The sequence below is a fragment of the Sardina pilchardus genome, chromosome 20 (assembly GCF_963854185.1).
Source record: "Sardina pilchardus chromosome 20, fSarPil1.1, whole genome shotgun sequence".
Lineage (NCBI taxonomy): Eukaryota > Metazoa > Chordata > Actinopteri > Clupeiformes > Clupeidae > Sardina > Sardina pilchardus.
The window spans coordinates 28,120,148-28,138,357 of record NC_085013.1 but is presented as its reverse complement, the minus strand read 5'-3'; the positions used below and the strand labels follow the sequence as shown (position 1 = coordinate 28,138,357).

General features: G+C 43.7%; 4 protein-coding genes across 6 annotated transcripts in view; 3 read left to right on the top strand and 1 right to left on the bottom strand.

Annotated features, from left to right (window-relative positions):
• Nucleotides 1-244: 244 nt before the first annotated feature.
• On the top strand, nucleotides 245-4,818 carry neff2 (neuronal intermediate filament family member 2). Its single transcript, XM_062523407.1, has 3 exons — nucleotides 245-1,425; nucleotides 2,847-2,971; nucleotides 3,222-4,818. The coding sequence occupies exons 1-3, from the start codon at nucleotides 421-423 to the stop codon at nucleotides 3,280-3,282; spliced, it is 1,191 nt and encodes a 396-aa protein (XP_062379391.1). The 5' UTR covers nucleotides 245-420; the 3' UTR covers nucleotides 3,283-4,818.
• Nucleotides 4,819-5,513: 695 nt separating this feature from the next.
• On the top strand, nucleotides 5,514-7,509 carry mrps26 (mitochondrial ribosomal protein S26). Its single transcript, XM_062522728.1, has 4 exons — nucleotides 5,514-5,883; nucleotides 6,033-6,179; nucleotides 6,582-6,705; nucleotides 7,135-7,509. The coding sequence occupies exons 1-4, from the start codon at nucleotides 5,663-5,665 to the stop codon at nucleotides 7,264-7,266; spliced, it is 624 nt and encodes a 207-aa protein (XP_062378712.1). The 5' UTR covers nucleotides 5,514-5,662; the 3' UTR covers nucleotides 7,267-7,509.
• Nucleotides 7,510-9,056: 1,547 nt separating this feature from the next.
• LOC134067380 (serine protease HTRA2, mitochondrial-like) lies at nucleotides 9,057-15,244 on the top strand. The gene is made up of 8 exons (XM_062522646.1): nucleotides 9,057-9,695; nucleotides 10,141-10,345; nucleotides 10,707-10,901; nucleotides 11,603-11,635; nucleotides 11,932-12,040; nucleotides 12,680-12,749; nucleotides 12,916-13,011; nucleotides 13,674-15,244. The coding sequence occupies exons 1-8, from the start codon at nucleotides 9,220-9,222 to the stop codon at nucleotides 13,837-13,839; spliced, it is 1,350 nt and encodes a 449-aa protein (XP_062378630.1). The 5' UTR covers nucleotides 9,057-9,219; the 3' UTR covers nucleotides 13,840-15,244.
• loxl3b (lysyl oxidase-like 3b) overlaps nucleotides 15,215-18,210 on the bottom strand; it is a 19,363-nt gene continuing 16,367 nt past the window's right edge. For all 3 annotated transcript variants that reach the window (XM_062522635.1, XM_062522637.1, XM_062522636.1), the window contains 3 exons: nucleotides 18,036-18,172; nucleotides 17,711-17,822; nucleotides 15,215-15,935 (listed from right to left, as the gene is read on the bottom strand). In XM_062522635.1, the coding sequence (XP_062378619.1) occupies nucleotides 15,859-15,935; nucleotides 17,711-17,822; nucleotides 18,036-18,172 (326 nt within the window). In that variant the 3' untranslated portion in view covers nucleotides 15,215-15,858. The remainder of the gene's footprint in view (nucleotides 15,936-17,710; nucleotides 17,823-18,035; nucleotides 18,173-18,210) is intronic.

Below are 18,210 nucleotides of genomic sequence, written 5' to 3'. Positions count from 1 at the left end.
GTAATCGAGTAAGTGAGTGTGTGTGTGTGTGTGTGTGTGTGTGTGTGTGTGTGTGTGTGTGTGTGTGTGAGTGTGTGTGTGTGTATGTGTGTGTGTGTGTGTGTGTGTGTGTGTGTGTGTGAGTGAGAGAGAGAGAGAGAGAGAGAGTGTGCGCACGTGTGTGTGTTTGAGTGTGTGTGTGTGTGTGTGTGTGTGTGTGTGAGCACAAAAGAGAGAGAGAGTATATAAGGCAAGGCTCTGCAGTATTTCCGAACTGGTGCAGTGCAAACGGCCCGTTCATCATCACCGATGGTGTGCAGAACAAGGGGGACTTAAAACACAGAAACAACCCAAAAATCATCATCTTCATCAACCAGCCAAACAACAAAAAAAGCAAACAAACAAAAAAAACTAACCAACCAACAGAACCATCCTGTCATCATGAGCTACGACCCGTATCTTCCTCCTTCCCTGTCCCGGCGCTTGAGGGACGACTCCTCGCCTCGCGTCTCCTCCTCGTCCTCCTCCCGGCTCCACCGGCCCTCACACTCCTCCTTCTCCTCGGCGCTCCAGAGGAGAGGGGCCCCGCGGTCGGAGCGCTGCGACCTGGTCCAGGCCAGCGTTCTGAGCGGCGAGCTCCGGGACACGCGGGCCCAGGAGCGCGAGCAGCTGGTGGACCTCAACAACCGCTTCGCCTGCTACATCGAGCGCGTGCGGGAGCTGGAGCAGCACAACCGGGCCCTCCTGGGCCAGCTGGAGGCCCTGCGGCGCGGCCTGGGCGACCCCTCGCGCGTGCCGCGGCTCTACGAGGAGGAGGCGCGGGCACTGCGGGCCCGGGTGGAGGAGGAGGCGCTGGAGAAGTCGCGCGTGGAGGCGCAGAGGGAGCGAGCGCGGGAAGAGCTGGCGCTGCTCCGGGAGCGCTGGGAGGAGGAGGCCGAGAGGAGAGCGCGGGCCGAGGAGGCGCTCCGGAGGGCACGCGAGGACGCCGGCCGGGCGGCGCTGGGCAACTGCGACGCGGAGGCCAGCCTGGTCTCCCTGGCGACGGAGGCGGGGTTCCTGAAGAAGGCGTTCGCCGAGGAGGAGGCCGGGCTGAGGGCCGAGCTGCGGGCGCTGGCGGCCGGGCGGGACGCGGTCCGGGCGCCCGTGGTGGGCGGCGCCGACCTCTCGGGGGCGCTGCGGGAGATCCGGGGCCAGTACGAGCGCCTGGCCAGCCGGAACACGGCGGCGGCCGAGGAGTGGTTCCGGGGGAAGATGGCGGCGGCGGCCGAGGTGGTGCAGCGGAACGAGGAGGCGGTGCGCTCGGTGCGGGCCGAGACCGCAGAGTACCGGCAGCAGCTGCAGGCGCGCTCGGCCGAACTGGAGGTGCTGCGCAGCGCCATCGACTCCCTCAACTCGCAACTCGCCGAGCTGGAGGATGAGCAGGGCAAGGAGGTCGCCAAGTACCAGGTAAACACCGTGTGACTCTGACGATGCTGATGAGGGTAACCATGGTGATGGCCGTGTGACTTTAAGAGGTCATGTGACTTTGTGCTGAAGAATTGACACGGTGAAGGATACGGAGGGGGCAGTGTGCGACACTATGCATGACTGCAACAACGCGTATGCATGGGACCGTTTTGGATGTCACAAGAGGGTTGAAGGGTACCGACACAGTACAGTAGTATAGCGCACATGAGTCAGGAGGATTGTTTTCAGTCTTGTAACAAGATATTATTCTTGACAGCTCAAAAAGAGAGAGACCATGGTATTCACCCACATCTCTAACTAGACAAAGCTGGACTAGACACTGAACAGTCTGGGTTTAAATATCCTTGACGAGAGAGGGTGTCTGATTTTTGCACTCAGCCAGAAAAGAGGCAAACAGACAGAGATGTGCTCAGGAACAGTGTCATGCCATACATGGAAGGACACAGAAAAAGAAAAGGTAGCTTTATTTGAATCCTTCAACATTACCCAAACATACAAGGGTATAGAATAGAGGCATATAGAATAACTTTCAGAATTCTGATTTGTGACTCCTCTCTGCATTACTACTGCAGAATTGTTGAATCATGCTCTGCTTTCAGTCGTCTGCAATAGTCTAACTAAACTGACAATTCAGGCAGCACACTGTCATATGTCATAAATATATGTCATTATACAATTACTGCCATATCAATTCTGATGATATATGCGAGGTAAGAAAAGGGGAGCGATTATGCAGAAAACAGCAAAGTGTTGGTATGTGCATAAGGAGGAGTCCTTTTTATATTTCAGAAAGTGATTTACTCCAACACATGATGCATCTTTGAGAAAGCAGGACAAACTATTTCCAGACATCCTTTGTCTAAAATAGTCTGGGCTTCAACCATAAATAGAATCACTCATGCTCATAACCTCTGCACTGCTCAAAAATATCTCCCGGCACCTCTGCTGAAATGCAGCCAATTTTATCTGCTGTCGATTGACCTTGTTCTTCTCGTCTGTATGGAACATAATACTTACGATACTTTAACATTCATATTTATGCCCAATATTTGTGGATATTGCAGTCCAATTCTCCATGCATATGTTTGCAATATAGGTTACAGATCTATAGCCGGTCATTCTCTGTACCTGAGCATCCTGCAGTCACACTTCATCTGGTCACTGCTCTGACTGTTCTAAGCACCACATTTGGATGCAGCATGACTCCACACTTTAGCCTCCGGGTTGTCATTTTCTCTCTGAACTTTTGCTGCCTGCAAAATATGCACCTTGCTCTGTGATCCTTTTACATGTCGTGTTTCAGAGGTAAAACGCTTTGTGGAGTGTGACCTTGTGTTTGTAATGCAAACATTTTCTGTTGATTTGTGAAGCAGTCTCCTGCTTTGTGTCTGTGGTTTCAGGGGAGGATAATAGATTTGGAGCGAGACATTGGTGATGCAAAAGAGGAGATGTCACGGTACCTGCGGGAATACCAGGACCTCCTGAATGTGAAGATGGCTTTGGACATCGAGATTGCTGCATACAGGTACAGCATAGCCTACAGCAAGCAGAACAAAAACAAATTCAGTCTTCAAAATCTATTCAAAAGACTTTCTCTGCATATTACTTGCAACATTATACACTATTCAAAAGCCACTGTAGTATTAATTGACCATACTATGAATTTGCTAGCTGTGGAGTTTAATGTTTCAATTTGAAAATGTGAATCAGTGAGAACTGAGAAGCCATCCACAAATTGTCCTTTACTGTGTTTATTTCCTTGTTTGTCCACACAGGAAACTTCTGGAAGGAGAGGAGATTCGACTGACCTTCTCTGCCCTTCCAGCTCTTGCTTAAAAATCCAACAACTTTCACTCGTAGCTCTTTCCACCTGAAACAATCCTCACTCAAACTCATTCTCTTCACTAAGTCAATTTAACATGAACATTCCACCCCTTAAAACCCTGCAAACTCCCTCCCTTAATATGTGACCCCTACTCTTCCCACACCCTTCAACCCAAACCCTTTGGCAAATCCTTTAAGCTTTCCCCACCAACCCTTAACCCTTTCCCCTTAACTTCTCTATCCTATGCTATTAGGCCCTGGGACATTAACACTCTGTCCCAAGTGTTTGACGTACTTACCCTTCAACCAACCTGAAATACTGACCTATCCTTTTAACCTGCTTAACCTCTAGCCTCTTCTCCCCACCCAATACCATGGCCCCTAATATAACCTCTTATGCTTCCCTCACACTCCCTACCTTTAACCTTAAACATGATACCAAATCATATTCATACTAACACTCTTTTAACTCCCATTCCCATCGAAACTCATACCGTTTCACCCCTATGCCCTAAACTGTCAAATCCCCCAATACCCAACACTCTCAATCCAGTCATCAATCTGAAGATTCTCGAGCCCTTGTGTCCCACAAGAGTTCCATCGTAACAGTCCCCCTTCTTCTCCACACTCAGTTCAAGATGGCCGTCGTAGGAGAGGTTGTGGCGTGCGCTGCACTGTGTTAGTTCCTCCCCTGCCCCCCTTCTTCTGCTGCCTCCTCTGAGCAGAGTTCTGTCCATTGTGGTTTTAGCAACATTCCTCGCACATGGATCAAAATCCAATTGAAACTCTACATCCACCCATTTGGCAAACTCTTTACCAATTGTTTGTGAGGTGGACTGAACCATTCTAAATAGATTGGGCATCCAGTGCATGGGCTAATTGAACTCTGTTCAGTGGACGCTGCCTTTATCCCTGGCTCTGAAACAGTAGTCAGCGAGCCAGTGGATGTTTGTGGTAGTTTAACTGATTTCCATTGTGTAGCTTACGGCGCTTTGATAATGTATACTTTTCTTTTTCCTCCTCAGTGGTAACATTCTCGTACTGTCAGCTTCAATTATGTTTCGGTAACTATTTTATTAATCTGTTTTCTTTAGCTAAAAATTTACTCAATTGGAATGCATACAGAAAAATAATAAAAACGATGTGGTTTGGATCTGGAAGTATAAAAATAAATGAAAACAATAGCCTAAATAAAAACAGTTCATGAATAATCTGAATAATTTGGTGAGTAAAATAAAACAACACAATTTAGACCAACTTTTATTGAAAAGTGCACACCCCTAAAGTGATGGTGAGGAGAACTGAGCAATTTGAGAATCCATTGAGGAAGAGAATCAAGTGGTGCCTCAGTGAAAACTGTAGGACAGTGTCTGTCCGCTTGTCTGAGCTTTTGTTTCTATGTGCTCTTCTGTTTAGGAGACCTTTTTCAAATCAAGATAGATTAGAGAAACAAATCATTCAGCCTGGTAATGGCCATTAGTACAAATATGACTGGTGCTTAGAATATGTCTTCGGAAGTACCTGAATAAAATTAAACATAACAATTTATGTATATGTATTTATTTGTGTGTGTGTGTGTGTGTGTGTGTGTGTGTGTGTGTGTGTGTGTGTGTGTGTGTGTGTGTGTGTGTGTGTGTGTGTGTGTGTGTGTGTGTCTGTGTCTGTGTCTGTGTCTCTGTGTGTGTGTGTGTGTGTGTGTGTGTGTGTGTGTGTGTGTGTGTGTGTGTGTGTGTGTGTGTGAGAGAGAGAGAGAGAGAGAGAGAGAGAGAGAGAGAAATGAGATGATTATTGTACGGAAAACCTGGATTTTCCCCCCTTCTCAACAGAGTGTATTTGACCTAATTTGACAAGCATCGTAGCAATACTGCATTATGCCCCGTAGTGCAACACTCTGAGAACAGCCTCATCCAGCCCAGCCAGAATTCACCAGCATTAAAATACGCATAGTCAGCTGGCACACACATACAGAACGTTAAGGGGGTGGTAAAAGTCTCCAGTAGTACATTTTCTTACAGTATCCACTAGGAGACAGCTAGTGCCAAAGCCCTCATACCTGTGATGCGCAAACCGATGATCTTGTGGAAGAGACACGTTATGATTTTTGGGCACGTTTGGAGATGTTTCACATGTTCAATCAGTAGATGGCAGTAATGAGCTGGCCAGAGGCTACAGTGTACCATGGGCTCTGAGTGTACCATAGACAGTAAAAGAGTGTACACGAAAAAATAATACATCATCTTCCGGGTTCATAGTGCATCAAACATGGCGACCCCTTGGTGGATGGCATAACTTATTTAACTGCGATGAATTATATTATTCTTAAGGTGTGTGCGTACATTGAGTGCAAACGTGTGTAATATAGTGTGTATACGCCGTTGGCTGCACCGACAACATGTTCCAAGCTCTCAGCAGGACTGCACGGGCTCCAGTTGCCCGCATTCTTGCTCCCCGTGCTGTTCTTGTGGAGACAGTCAGAGGAAGAAAATCACGCAATGACCCAAAGGCAAAGTCAAAAGTCGGGAGAATCAAGTATCCTCCGCCTGTGGACCCTGAAGAAATGGTTATTTTGAAGGAGCGGTTCACTGAGTACAATCTCATCATGAGGGCACTGCGGTAAGGAGCTGTCAATGTGTATTTTATGGAAGGTCAAGTTGATCATCTTAAAGCTAACCTCGAAAAAAGTTGTTGTAGACGCATGTAGACGTTGTACATTTTTAATGTGACGAAAAATAACAAGCACACATGTGACTGTATATGTGTAGAATGCAGTTTAAAGAAGAAATGCTGAGGAAACGCTACGAAGAGGAGACAGGCTCTGTAGCTGAAGAGAGAGCGAAGCAGGAGGCTGAGGAGCACCAAGCACTTATGGCGTTCAACGACCAAGAGAATGAACGTCTGCGTAAAATAAGGTGAGCAGCACTGACAGAATTATTCACACCGACACTCCCCGTACACACATGGACATGCAGGACTGTCAACGCATCTAACAAACCCCTGATTTGTGGATATCCATATTTAAATAGTTCTGTACGCTCATTTGTCTTGGAGGGATTTGATCTTTGATGTCTACGCAAAGTAAGAGCTGCCTCCTCGCAGAACAGAACCTTTGCACTTTGTTAAAGCAATAGGCAGCTGGAGATATGGGTATGTGTCATACCTCTGGCAAACTGTGTGAGCTGGGTTTGGTCATTATCCCATCTTGTCCTATGTTGCTGGAAAAAACTTGCCTATACAACAATATAAACCCACATACTGATAGCCAGCAGACAGTACATTGATCATCCAAATGATATCTCATGCTATGCCTGCAGGGAGGTCCGGGTACAGATGGAACAGGAGGAGTCAGAACAGACGCAGATGGAGGTGATTCTAGAACGGCAGCGAGTACTTGATGAGCTTGTCAAGGAGAAGGAGAGTGAGATATTGAGACTACAGGTAAGATTGGAAAATGTCAATTAATATTATGTGAACTGATATTATTATGAATAGTTTGATTTGTCTGTATTTGATAGAGAGAATGGAGAAGAATGCAAACAAAATCTAGGGTCACAAAATTAGGCTTGTTTTCCAAGATACGATGTTTCAACTGGATCATCTTAACGTTGCGCTTCCACACAGACTCAGATTTACATTTATTAATTTAGTAGAGGCTTTTATCCAAAGCCATATCCGTAATGTCAGTTATTAGATGGGCCCTTCTCCCCAGAATAACTTGGAAATGGAACTGGGCACAGGTGCCTTGCTCAGCGGCACAACGGTGAAAGCTGAGAAATTAACCCACAACTTTTCAGACTACAGCATGCTGGTCCATCTCCTTAGCATCTATGCTGCCATTCACCCTCTTCACCCTCTTCTTTTTTACAGGAGGTGGCAAAGACCTTCATTACCTTGGAGAATCTGGACCAGAGGATCGAAGATGCACTGGATAACCCCCGGAGCTACAATTTCGCAATTGATAAAGAGGGACGCGTGGTGAAGCAAACTGTTATGCAGTGAACAGCAACAAAAACCCACTAAACTGAGAAGGACAATGACAACAGGGAGAAAAGGAAAACATTTCCTGCCATCTGTTGCACACATCCATGCAAGCAATGTCTTGCAGGTGTTGAATCTCAGTGAATTGTACTCATTTCACCCTGTCTCTTGTGTGGCCTTTTGGGTCCATGTGTAGTGATATCTTATTAAATGCCATATGTGTTTTTGCATTTAATGTGTTATTAAACAGTTTGTTCAGCTGGGTGTCATTTGTTGAGTCTTTTGCTTCATAAAAGCACAACATGCTATTTTTGTAAAGTTGTTGAAGAACTACTTACAGCTCATTTACAATCAGCAAACCTGCCATTCCAGGATGTCTGTCAAGCTTCTCAGGCTGTGTGTTGACGTTATGGATACCAACAACTGCGTATGACCGGTGTGATTGACATTTAGAATGGGATACCTAAGCTAGTAACGCTTCAATGCATCAATTTATTCTCCAGCTTTTCCACATTATGCATAGCCTGGTTAGCACAATTGGAATTGAGAGTGGGTCTGGACAAGGTCATCGACTTAAGACTTCAATTGGTGCATAAAACTCTTACCAAATTGTTTCAGAAGTGCAACAATCTTGTGAACAAATGTTTCAGATGCATTTGTTTACTCAGTTCCACAGAAATACATCTATGACGGGTTTGCGATTGTGTGTCCATGTTTTAGGGGCATTAGACAGGCCTGCAGAGCAAGTAAAAAAAGGGAAACAATCCAAAAGTCCTTCTGGGTATTCCCAGGCTACATTATACAGGACATGGAGATGCAAATAAAGCAGGGAATGACAAAATACAATTGTATTTTTGTTTTGAGTGAGAATTGAGTGAACTGCGACTCAATATTTTGTAATTTTATAAAATACCAGTATCAGTATATTTATATAGATTGAGATAAATAGATACTTTATTGATCCCCAAGGGGAAATTCAAGGTCCCAGCAGCTTAAGACACCACACACAACATAGTGTAAACAGGATAATACAAAGCAAATCAACATGACTAAAGAGCAGTTTAAAAAAAAGACTAAAGATAAAGATGTGCATGAGTGAAGAATGAGGATTGGTACTGTAATCCTCATTACACTCATGCACATCTTTATCTTTAGTATTTCGTTTTTTACTATATCCTTTATATAATCTATATATATATATATGGCTATGGCTATGGCTATGGCTATGGCTATGGCTATGGTTATTTAGCAGACGCCTTTGTCCAAAGCGACATACAAATAAATAACAATACAAATTAAATTAACAGTGAACAATTACAAACTAGGGAGAATAGTAATATTATCAGTAAAACAATAATTTTAAGCACTAACCTAATGAGAAATAAAACAGTGAAATGAGAATAGCAATCAAATAAGTCACTCAGTTAATTATATATAATAATAATAACTAAAGCATGGTATGGCTAAATTTAAGGACAATAGCAAAATACATTTCAAATTCTATCAATAGACAAATTATAACAAAACAATACATTATACAAACCATAACACATCACAAACTCAAAGGACTATAATATCCTGTATATACTATATTATATAGCATAGACAGTAAATCAAATGAAAGATCGCGAAGTTATACAATAAACAGAACTTAGTTTGTTTAATAGGCCAAACTTATCAAGATACGTAAGTCCTTATGTGTGAGCACAAATCTGCATCGATCTTGAACACACCATCTGACTCTGACAGTGGTGGGCATGTCCAGACATGCGCTCTCGAGGCTGCATGTCATTACTTCCGGGTGTTGTCAACGCTGGGCTAGTTGGTTGGGGTCCCTTGTCAAGTAATGTCAAGTGCTACCGATATTTGTTATGTTTCAGTTTTTTTAACGCAAGTTCTCTGTGAGTAGTTCATGCAATATTGTAATTGAACCCGTGTTTGTGTCGTAGACGAACTGTTGAGTTATTTGGCAACATGGCAACAAGGCAAGCAATGCAAGCGAATCACAGTTTACTTAGGACAATTACAAGACTTGTTCGAGAGCACAGCGGTCAGCCTAACTTAATTTCTGCGAGAGTCCTCAGCCATAGCTCAGGGGCATCTTCGGTGGGGACAAATCAGACAAGTGATCGGAGAAATGACATCAGTTCAGCGACGAAACAAAGTTCGAGAAGCGACTGGGACGGTGGTTCAAACCGTCAAACTCTGCTCAGCTCTGTGGCACTTGGCCTTGGTTTCGCTGGTAGTGCCCTGTTATATCATAATCAGACTAAAGACGACGGTGACAAGAGACTTTCAGGACTCAAAGACTCGATACTGAGAAGCTTTCTCCCCACGGCATATTGTGCCTCCCCCTACAAGCCCGACAGCCCCAGGTACAGGTACAACTTCATCGCAGATGTCGTGGAAAAGTCGACCCCTGCAGTTGTCTACATTGAGATTATTGGAAGGTAAACAAGTTCAATAACGTTATAGACTTCTTTATGGATTAAACTCTTTTTTTGTTTTCACCTCTGTCGTTTCCACTTTTCACCTGTTCGTCTGTTGAAGGAAGGTAAAGCACCCAATTTGGTTCCCCGGGAATTCTGGTGTCTTTTGTAGGCCTATTGAAGTTATTGCTTTGTGTGATAGGTTACCCTGCGTTGTACTGTGTTGTACTGAGTTGTCCGTGTTTTCAGCTACGGTAGCCGGAGCTTTTGGTTAATTATCTTATTTGGTTAATTTCTAATTATCTTATGGCAAAGATCTAGGGGAAACACGAATTTCATGGGGAACCAAATATGGTGCAAGTCACCAGACACCTGTCACCGATGGCTGATGATGTCAGCGCCCTTAGTCCCTTTGCTTAGAGTTTCTGTATGATGTAATTTATTCTGCCTCTTTATGCAATTGTAGGCATCCGTTCTCGGGCAGAGAAATGCCCATCTCAAACGGCTCCGGATTTATCATCAGCAGTGACGGGCTCATAGTCACAAATGCCCACGTGGTGGCCAACAAGCGCGGTGTTCGGGTCAAGCTCACCAATGGGGACTCCTACAATGCGACGGTGCAGGACGTGGACCAGGTGGCAGACATTGCCACCATTAAAATTAATGCCAGGGTAAGACCTTGGTGTATTATTGCTTTGTGTTCAACATAATATTGTCATTTGTATGTGCCATAGGAAACATAATACATTACTTCAAGAGTTGGTTTATTTTCTGTAGAGGTGGGCTACCATATGGCTGTTCAAGAGATCTTCTTATCTGTGTGTCAGACAGGCTGAACTTTTAAGTTTCTAATGTAGGCCGAATAAGCAGACTGAAACATTACTGAGGTGAAACATTCAGAATGCTGCTGATTGCTGCCTCAGGGGTATTATATTGACAGATGCTGAGTGAATGCTCCACAGTACCTCTGCTGTATGGCAAGATTGCTCTCCCATATGCAGGTTCACTTGACTTGCCCTTTGATTCTCCCAGCATCCTTTGCCAACGCTGCGACTGGGAAAGTCATCAGATGTGCGCCAGGGCGAGTTTGTGGTGGCCATGGGGAGCCCCTTCGCCTTGCGGAACACCATTACCTCAGGGATCGTCAGCTCCGTCCAGAGAGGAAGCAAGGAGCTTGGCCTGTCCAATAACAACATGGATTACATTCAGACAGACGCAGCAATTGATGTAAGTAATCTGCCAGGCGCTTTTGTAACGCAGTATTAGATAGCTGATTATTAATGCATTTCATCTGGCTGACACCTTCCGTAACGTGAAGGTATCCATCATACTGCCTAAACGAATGGAATAGATATTAGTGTCAGTAGTTGCAGAATTATTTAAAAGGTCAGAGGGGTAGTGCCTGCACTTAACAGCTAGTGGGCCTTTATTCCGTACTCTTAGGGCACTCTTCTCTTGGGGTTTGTAAAGAACTGGAAAGCTGATCTCTTACCAAGGCGTACTGCATCTTGAACACTGGAGATTGGCACAACGATAACATGCAGCCAAAATGAAGGCGTCGCTCCTCTAGTGTTCATAGCTTTGTATAATGCATATCGCAGGGCCCTTGAAACTTTGACCTTGAACATGGAATATCAGTGTGTATTAGATCTTGATTCCAGAGTCCCAGTTGTCTCAGCAGAATGGTGTTAGAACCATGACTCAGACTGTGCCAATGGGGACAGTGAAGAGTAGATCAGAGGGCTGTTTCACCAAAGTTATTATCCTGGCTGAATTTAGCCTTGACTTGGTTTCACAAAAGCAAAAACACATATGTTACCATGGGGGTTAATTTTGCGCAGCTAGCCTGGTCCAGACCATCTTGATGTTCAAAGAGCTCTGTTCTCAGGGGTCTCATTCTCACAAGACACGCTGTTCTTTTTTTTCAGTTCGGAAACTCTGGTGGCCCCCTAATCAACCTGGTGAGCTGTTAGACACAAGATGACCTCAACGGCAACTCTGCCTGCTTTCACAAACATATGGTCAAACATCAACTTGTTATTGCTAAATTGTTCATTTGTTACATTGTTAACTGTATATTAGGTGTATCTGTTTTGATATTTTTTTTATACTGTTAGGTGATGTGTCCTAAATGGGGTTAAGTCCAGTGCAGTACAAATTGAAATGTTAATGTTGTGGTATTTGCTTAAAAAATAAGTTTTTCCTTTTGAAAACCTGAAATCTCTGTTGTCTGACTAACTGGTCATGTGATGCATAGGATGGTGAGGTCATCGGGGTCAACACCATGAAGGTCACAGCTGGCATTTCATTTGCCATTCCTTCTGACAGAGTTGAGCTTTTCCTGAACCGTGCTGCGGACAATCAGAGTGAGCACAAACACACACACACACACACACACACATATAAAGTCTTGTCTCATTTCCTTTTATCTAGAATTACATTACTCATTTCAGACCTCTAAACCAGTTCTATAATTTGATGTTATTCACATGTAAAGTGGAGCAGTTTGGGGTAGTGAAACGGTTGCAGAAGATCAAATGTGTGCAAGGGGCATGCACATCCCAGACGTTAAAAATACGTGCTTGGGGGGCGCTGTGGCGCAGCAGGCTACAGCGTCCATACCATTTGCGGGTCCGAGTGCCCACGGGGACCCAGGTTCGACTCCGGCCTGCGGTCATATCCCAATCCCACCCCATCTCTCTCTCCCACTTGTTTCCTGTCTATCTCTTCACTGTCCTATCGTAATAAAGGCAAAAAGGCCAAAAAATATACTTTAAAAAAAAAAAAAAAAAGAAAAATACGTGCTTGACCCAAAAAGACTTAAATGAGCATGAATAAAAAAAAAAGTCCGCACAATAGAGCTCCAATGGAAGCAAAGTTTTTTAATACCACAGGTGTAACGTTTCGGGCCAAACTCTTACAGAAGACCTTTGATTGCTCTGAATGACTCAGCATCCAGCTGACGCATAATTGCTTTCGTGTTTGTGTCTGTTGTTCTGTTTCAGAGTCGTGGTTTGGTGAATCAGGAGGAAAACGTAGATACATTGGAGTGATGATGCTCACTCTTACACCCAGGTGCATACAACTCTTTCATGACCAATGACTCTTTAGAAATGTTTCATTCCCGTTGACTAGAATGTAGTGAACACAGTCTTCTTTGGGTGTATATGCAGTGCAATTTGTGATGGTCCCACTTATTCTGTGAGTGTGTGTGTGCGTATGTGTGTGCGCGCTTCTCCAGTATCATCAATGAACTGAAGATGCGTGATCCCTCCTTCCCTGATGTCACTCATGGAATCCTCATCCACCGTGTCATCATAGGCTCTCCAGCCAATCGGTAAGCAGCAGTGCTCTAGTCACCTCAGCTTTAGCTCCCGCTGTGCCCATACATACAAAGAGTTGTGGTCATCTCATAAAACTTAACTGTATACTACTGTCTACACTGCACTATATAGCTCATATTGTTTATGCACCACCTGCATATACAGTGGGGAGCACATGTATTTGATACCATGCTAAAACAGGAGTATAAAATCATCATTTGACAATTGATCTTAATGCCTTAATTAAAAAAATGAGTAAAAATAAAACCGCCAAGGACATTCATTTTCTTTGTGATTGAAGAATGTATCGTAAATAAATATTTTTTTTCCTTAAATGCTAGAGGAAGGAAGTATTTGACCCCCTATGTAACCCTATGGGAATGTAACACATAGGGTTAACATAGGGGCAGGCAGATTTTTCTTTTTAAAGGCCAGCTATTTCATGGATCCAGGATATTATGCATCCTGATAAAGTTCCCTTGGCCTTTGGAATTAAAATAGCCCCACATCATCCCATACCCTTCACCATAGCTAGAGATTGGCATGGTGCTTCAGTTGTGTATTTAACTTATTATTACTTTGGAAACACAGCATGCATTTAGTCCAACTCAACAATGCATTCTGTCTTTCCTTTTCCCCCGTCCTTATCCCTTTTTCTTTTGTGACCTGATGCCAGAGCTGGCATGAAACCAGGAGACGTTATCATAGAGATCAACGGAACCAAAGTGAACACGTCGGAGGAGATCTACAATGCTGTGAGGACCAAAGACTCCATCAATGTGGTCCTCAAGAGAGGCGACGACCTGCTCATGCTGCATATGACCCCCGAGTACACGGAGTGATCTTCTCAACATACGTCATCCTGCATTAAGAGCGAAAAAGATTGAACCATAAACAATATGGCTGAACAACTAAGAAGAAACAAAAGCAGTAGAGAGACTGGTAAAGAAGAAGTAGGACTGCAAGAAGTGCTAAAAAAGAAGATGCCTCAAAAAAGGTGTTTTGAAAGTAGGGAATGAAGAGTTAAAGCATTATGTTTTTTTTTGTGGTCTGCAGAAGAGGCCACAGTGGTGCTTAAGTCTGTAAAGCTTTATCTAATGGAAGAGGGTGGATAGGAGAGAGGTGAAGAACAATAAGAAAGTACTGGAGGAAGTCATGTGATAGGCCTCACTGAACAGTGTACTCAAAACCACGTTTGTTTACTATCTTTCATGTCAGAACTGAAATCCATACAGTATTTGTGCTGAAGGAGCATACAAATATTTATGACGATATTGAATTTGTGGGTCAGTATGTCTGATACCGAGGGAGACTTTTCTATGTAGTCTTTTATATTCTTACGTTTGGCTCTGTGGATGCTAGTTGTCTGGAAGTGGCATAGGTGTGCAATGGAACGGATAAGACACTTTAAACTGTGACTTAATGTAAGAATATTATTTAATATTCTTAAATGAAATATAATGTAAGATAGTATGATTTAATATCATAAGTATGGAGTCAGCCTTATTTCTCATAACCACTGGATTCACAAAAATGTTCAATAAATAATTGAAAAATAGATGTTTGACTGTCTGGTTTTGTCTCTGCTGTTGACAAAGCCCTCAGGGGGAACAGTTCAGACAGAAGTTTCTCATCAAAAACCGAAATGCTGGAAAGCGTAACGGCACAATTCAGTCTTAAAGATGCAGTTCTCTATTCCGGTGAAGGGCTGTTGATATTTGAGTTCAACAGACAATGTCAAATAGGCACAGGAGAGATGTTGAATTCCTGGTGCTGTAGTGGGGGATTTCACACAGCGGCCAGTCAACAACAAGTCCATTTACCATCAAAAACAAAATCACTAGAAAATCAACTTTTGTGAGCAAAAACAAACAAACAAAAGATGCCCCTTTCCTTCATACAGCCTGAATTTGTTAGCGGCTCCATCCAAGCTGGTGTGTTTGTTTGCCAGTTTGCCAGTAAAATGACAGTATAAACACTGGACACATTTTGTAGCACACACACAACACAAGGAGCTAGAGGACAGTGTGGAGCAATTGACTGAACTGAACTGGAAGTGCAGTGAATTTGGAATCATAGACAGTGCCTGAATATGTAACGGATTAAATTAGTCTTCAGCAGTACTCTTGTTTCCAACTATTACCAGGGTTTTTTGTTTAGCAAGAAAAAACGATAATTCATATAACTTGTAAGCTGATGAAAATAAAACGGCATGTGTAAACAACTGTAACTTTTTTATTATACCTTCAAATAAAGGAAATGTGACCAGATGGCATGTGCATCCCTGTGATTAAGCTGTACTGAAATATATTGGAATGAGATCATGGACATAGTATTCCAAACAGAACAACATTTATATTCATAGTTTTACTTTTAGCTTAAAAAAAACATTCATTCATTCACTCAAAGTGTTTCTTCATCAACCACACATGACAACTCGAAAATACCTGTAGAGCGTAGGGACGTAAACATACAAACATTCAAACAAAGCACCGTAAAGGATATTTTCACACAACAATGGTCCCTTGACATATGGACTGGAGCGGAGAATTCAAGTAATAAAACTCCTGGATACACACACACGCACACACACACAAACACATACACACACACACACACACACACACACACACATCAGCTATGAAAGCCGTTGCAACATAATGCCACAAGAACCATTTGAATATGCATAATGTATATGATTGTGCTGTTCTGTATCATGGAGTATGTAGATCTCTATACAAAATTGTATGAATGAATGCCTATGTAACAAGTCAGATATTGATAGAATGTCTTGTGTATGATCGTGTGCATGATTGGTGTGAATTTGCCGTGTGTCTCTTCAGAGTGATAGAGCATGTGTGCTAATTCGTGATCTGGTTGTTGAACTGTCCAGGATATTTCTCAAATTTCCTCTCCACCTCGTCACTAAAGGCATCACCTACAGGGAGACAAACAACAGATCAATCTTTAGACAACATTGTGACACACACAACCATTGAATCTGCCACAGTTTCAAAACACACTGAGGTGAAGGCAATGACAACACTCATCAACTTTCATCACATCAATATGATCCTCATCAGATGACAGATTTGGTAGTGATGACCATTAAAGCCCTCCTATTTTTTTACCGTAAAATAATGTTTCCAAAATCATTTGGATGGCACTTGTAAAATAGCCATTTGAGATTTGGGTAGGAATGGAAATGGAAAATGGAGCTGCTACAGGAATTTGGAGCTCTCTTTCTACAGACTGTTGTTGGTGATTTGAAGCTATAAAAGATTTGTTCATAGTTTGTTCAAAGAGACACATTTAGTTAATTTGTTATTGCGCTCCTCAACTGTAGGGGGACCCCGAGGGCCAATCCTCTTCAGTGCTGCTTTAATTTCCTGGTGTGAATGGATAGTCAGTGGGTGCGTTCCATGTAGCGTTTATACGTCCTCCCTCGCTCCTCGATGCCTCGATCCTCACTGATCTACATAAAGAATGATGGGGGGGAAACAATGGGATAGTCTATCCAGTGTTAGTTATAGATCAGTGGGAACGCCCCTCGAGGATCGAGCATCGAGGATCGAGGAGGCATGATGAGAGGCACCCAGTACTCCACACTAGCGTATTAACGGCTGTAATGATGATGATGATTGTCATGGTGGTATATTTGAGCAGACCCAGACAGCTGGGTGCCTGTCTCTCCCCCCCCTCTGGCCCCCGGGACGCTGGCTGGCTTTGGGAGCCACTGGTATGGCAGACTTTTATTCTTTCACTTTTATTGTTTCTGTTTCTGTCATTACTGCTGTTTTTCAGGCATGCTCCACGTCCCTCTGCAAAGCCTCACTTCCCCGTCATCTGAGGCTGGAGGAGGTCCAACCCAAGTGGGCTTGTGGTATGATACACACGCACACACACACACACACACACACACACACACACACACACACACACACACACACACACACACACACACACACACACACACACACATTCTCTCTCTCTCTCAAACACACACACACACACACACACACACACACACACACATTCTCTCTCTCTCTCAAACACACACACACACACACACACACACACACACACACACACACACACGCATACACAACATATAAACACGTACGTACACAAACAAAAACAGTAATGATCTCACAAGGAGAGTGGCTCTGCACCAGCACAAAGGCACGCATCTCAGGCACAAATCAGCAAAGAGTGATATGTGTTTTATTTCCTTTCCAGACTTGTTATAAACCAGACTTCCCTGGAAAGAACTGGCTCACTGGCAGACTGTCTCTCCCCTCTCCTTGTCTACCTCTCGTCTCTCTGTCTGTCTCTCTCTTTCTTTTTCTCTCTCTCTTTCTCCCTCTCTCTCTCTTTCTGTCTCACATAACTACACTCTTCTAAACACATGGACGTAATTCATACAGTACACATTTTAAACCCATGACAAATACCTGCCCTGATTCTCAAAAGGATGTTGACTACTAGCATGCCTAAGGGTGTGTCACAGACGACCTAGTCAGAGGCAGACAGATTGAGTAAGGGTGAGTGGGAGGTGAATGAATCACTGTCTCCCTAGCAGAAGACAGAAGCAAACAACTGCAACGTACAGGATAAGGGGCCAATCTGGACTATGGGCAGCTATAGGCTGGAGATGGAGACAGACACAGACAGGCAGGCAAACATAAGACGGGGCTGATAATGTCGTCTCACCCATGTGACAGTTATGCACCCAGATCCTATGGCCGTCATACTTGCAGCTACACTTCATGGCGTTGTTTGTGTAATCCATCTCTGACACCTCTTGGTTTGGATTTATCACGACCTGCAAGAGACACAGAAACAATCAACCATACAAGCAGCAATGATGCCTAAGTGTGTTAGGAAGTACACTTCATTTTTATCTGAAATACTGTCTGAAAAGTCAATCATGTGAACAAAAGATAGATTTGAAGAACGGATGTGAAGTCATAAAGTCCGATATGCTTTTACTGATCTCAAAAAAACTTGTTCTTTCACGATCAGAGGATTGCTTTACCTGTAGAATGTAGTTTCCTGGTTTCACATCTGTGATGTCAATCCATTGGCAGTCAATGTCATGGCGATAGAGATCCCAGCATCCCACTGTGATACCCTGCTCACCAAAGTTAGCACACTCGTATCGCTTAGAGATGCCTGGAGCAGAGAGATGAAGGAGGGACTATACGTTAACA

Bases quoted from the DNA above. Each gene is read 5' to 3' on its own strand.
- LOC134067380 (XM_062522646.1), top strand. From the start codon at position 9,220: ATGGCAACAAGGCAAGCAATGCAAGCGAATCACAGTTTACTTAGGACA. The intron at 10,346-10,706 runs GTAAGACCTTGG...TGATTCTCCCAG, and splicing joins CCATTAAAATTAATGCCAGG to CATCCTTTGCCAACGCTGCG. The intron at 12,041-12,679 runs GTGAGCACAAAC...GTTCTGTTTCAG, and splicing joins CCGTGCTGCGGACAATCAGA to AGTCGTGGTTTGGTGAATCA.
- neff2 (XM_062523407.1), top strand. From the start codon at position 421: ATGAGCTACGACCCGTATCTTCCTCCTTCCCTGTCCCGGCGCTTGAGG. The intron at 1,426-2,846 runs GTAAACACCGTG...CTGTGGTTTCAG, and splicing joins AGGAGGTCGCCAAGTACCAG to GGGAGGATAATAGATTTGGA. The intron at 2,972-3,221 runs GTACAGCATAGC...TTGTCCACACAG, and splicing joins ATCGAGATTGCTGCATACAG to GAAACTTCTGGAAGGAGAGG.
- mrps26 (XM_062522728.1), top strand. From the start codon at position 5,663: ATGTTCCAAGCTCTCAGCAGGACTGCACGGGCTCCAGTTGCCCGCATT. The intron at 5,884-6,032 runs GTAAGGAGCTGT...GTATATGTGTAG, and splicing joins CTCATCATGAGGGCACTGCG to AATGCAGTTTAAAGAAGAAA. The intron at 6,706-7,134 runs GTAAGATTGGAA...TCTTTTTTACAG, and splicing joins GTGAGATATTGAGACTACAG to GAGGTGGCAAAGACCTTCAT.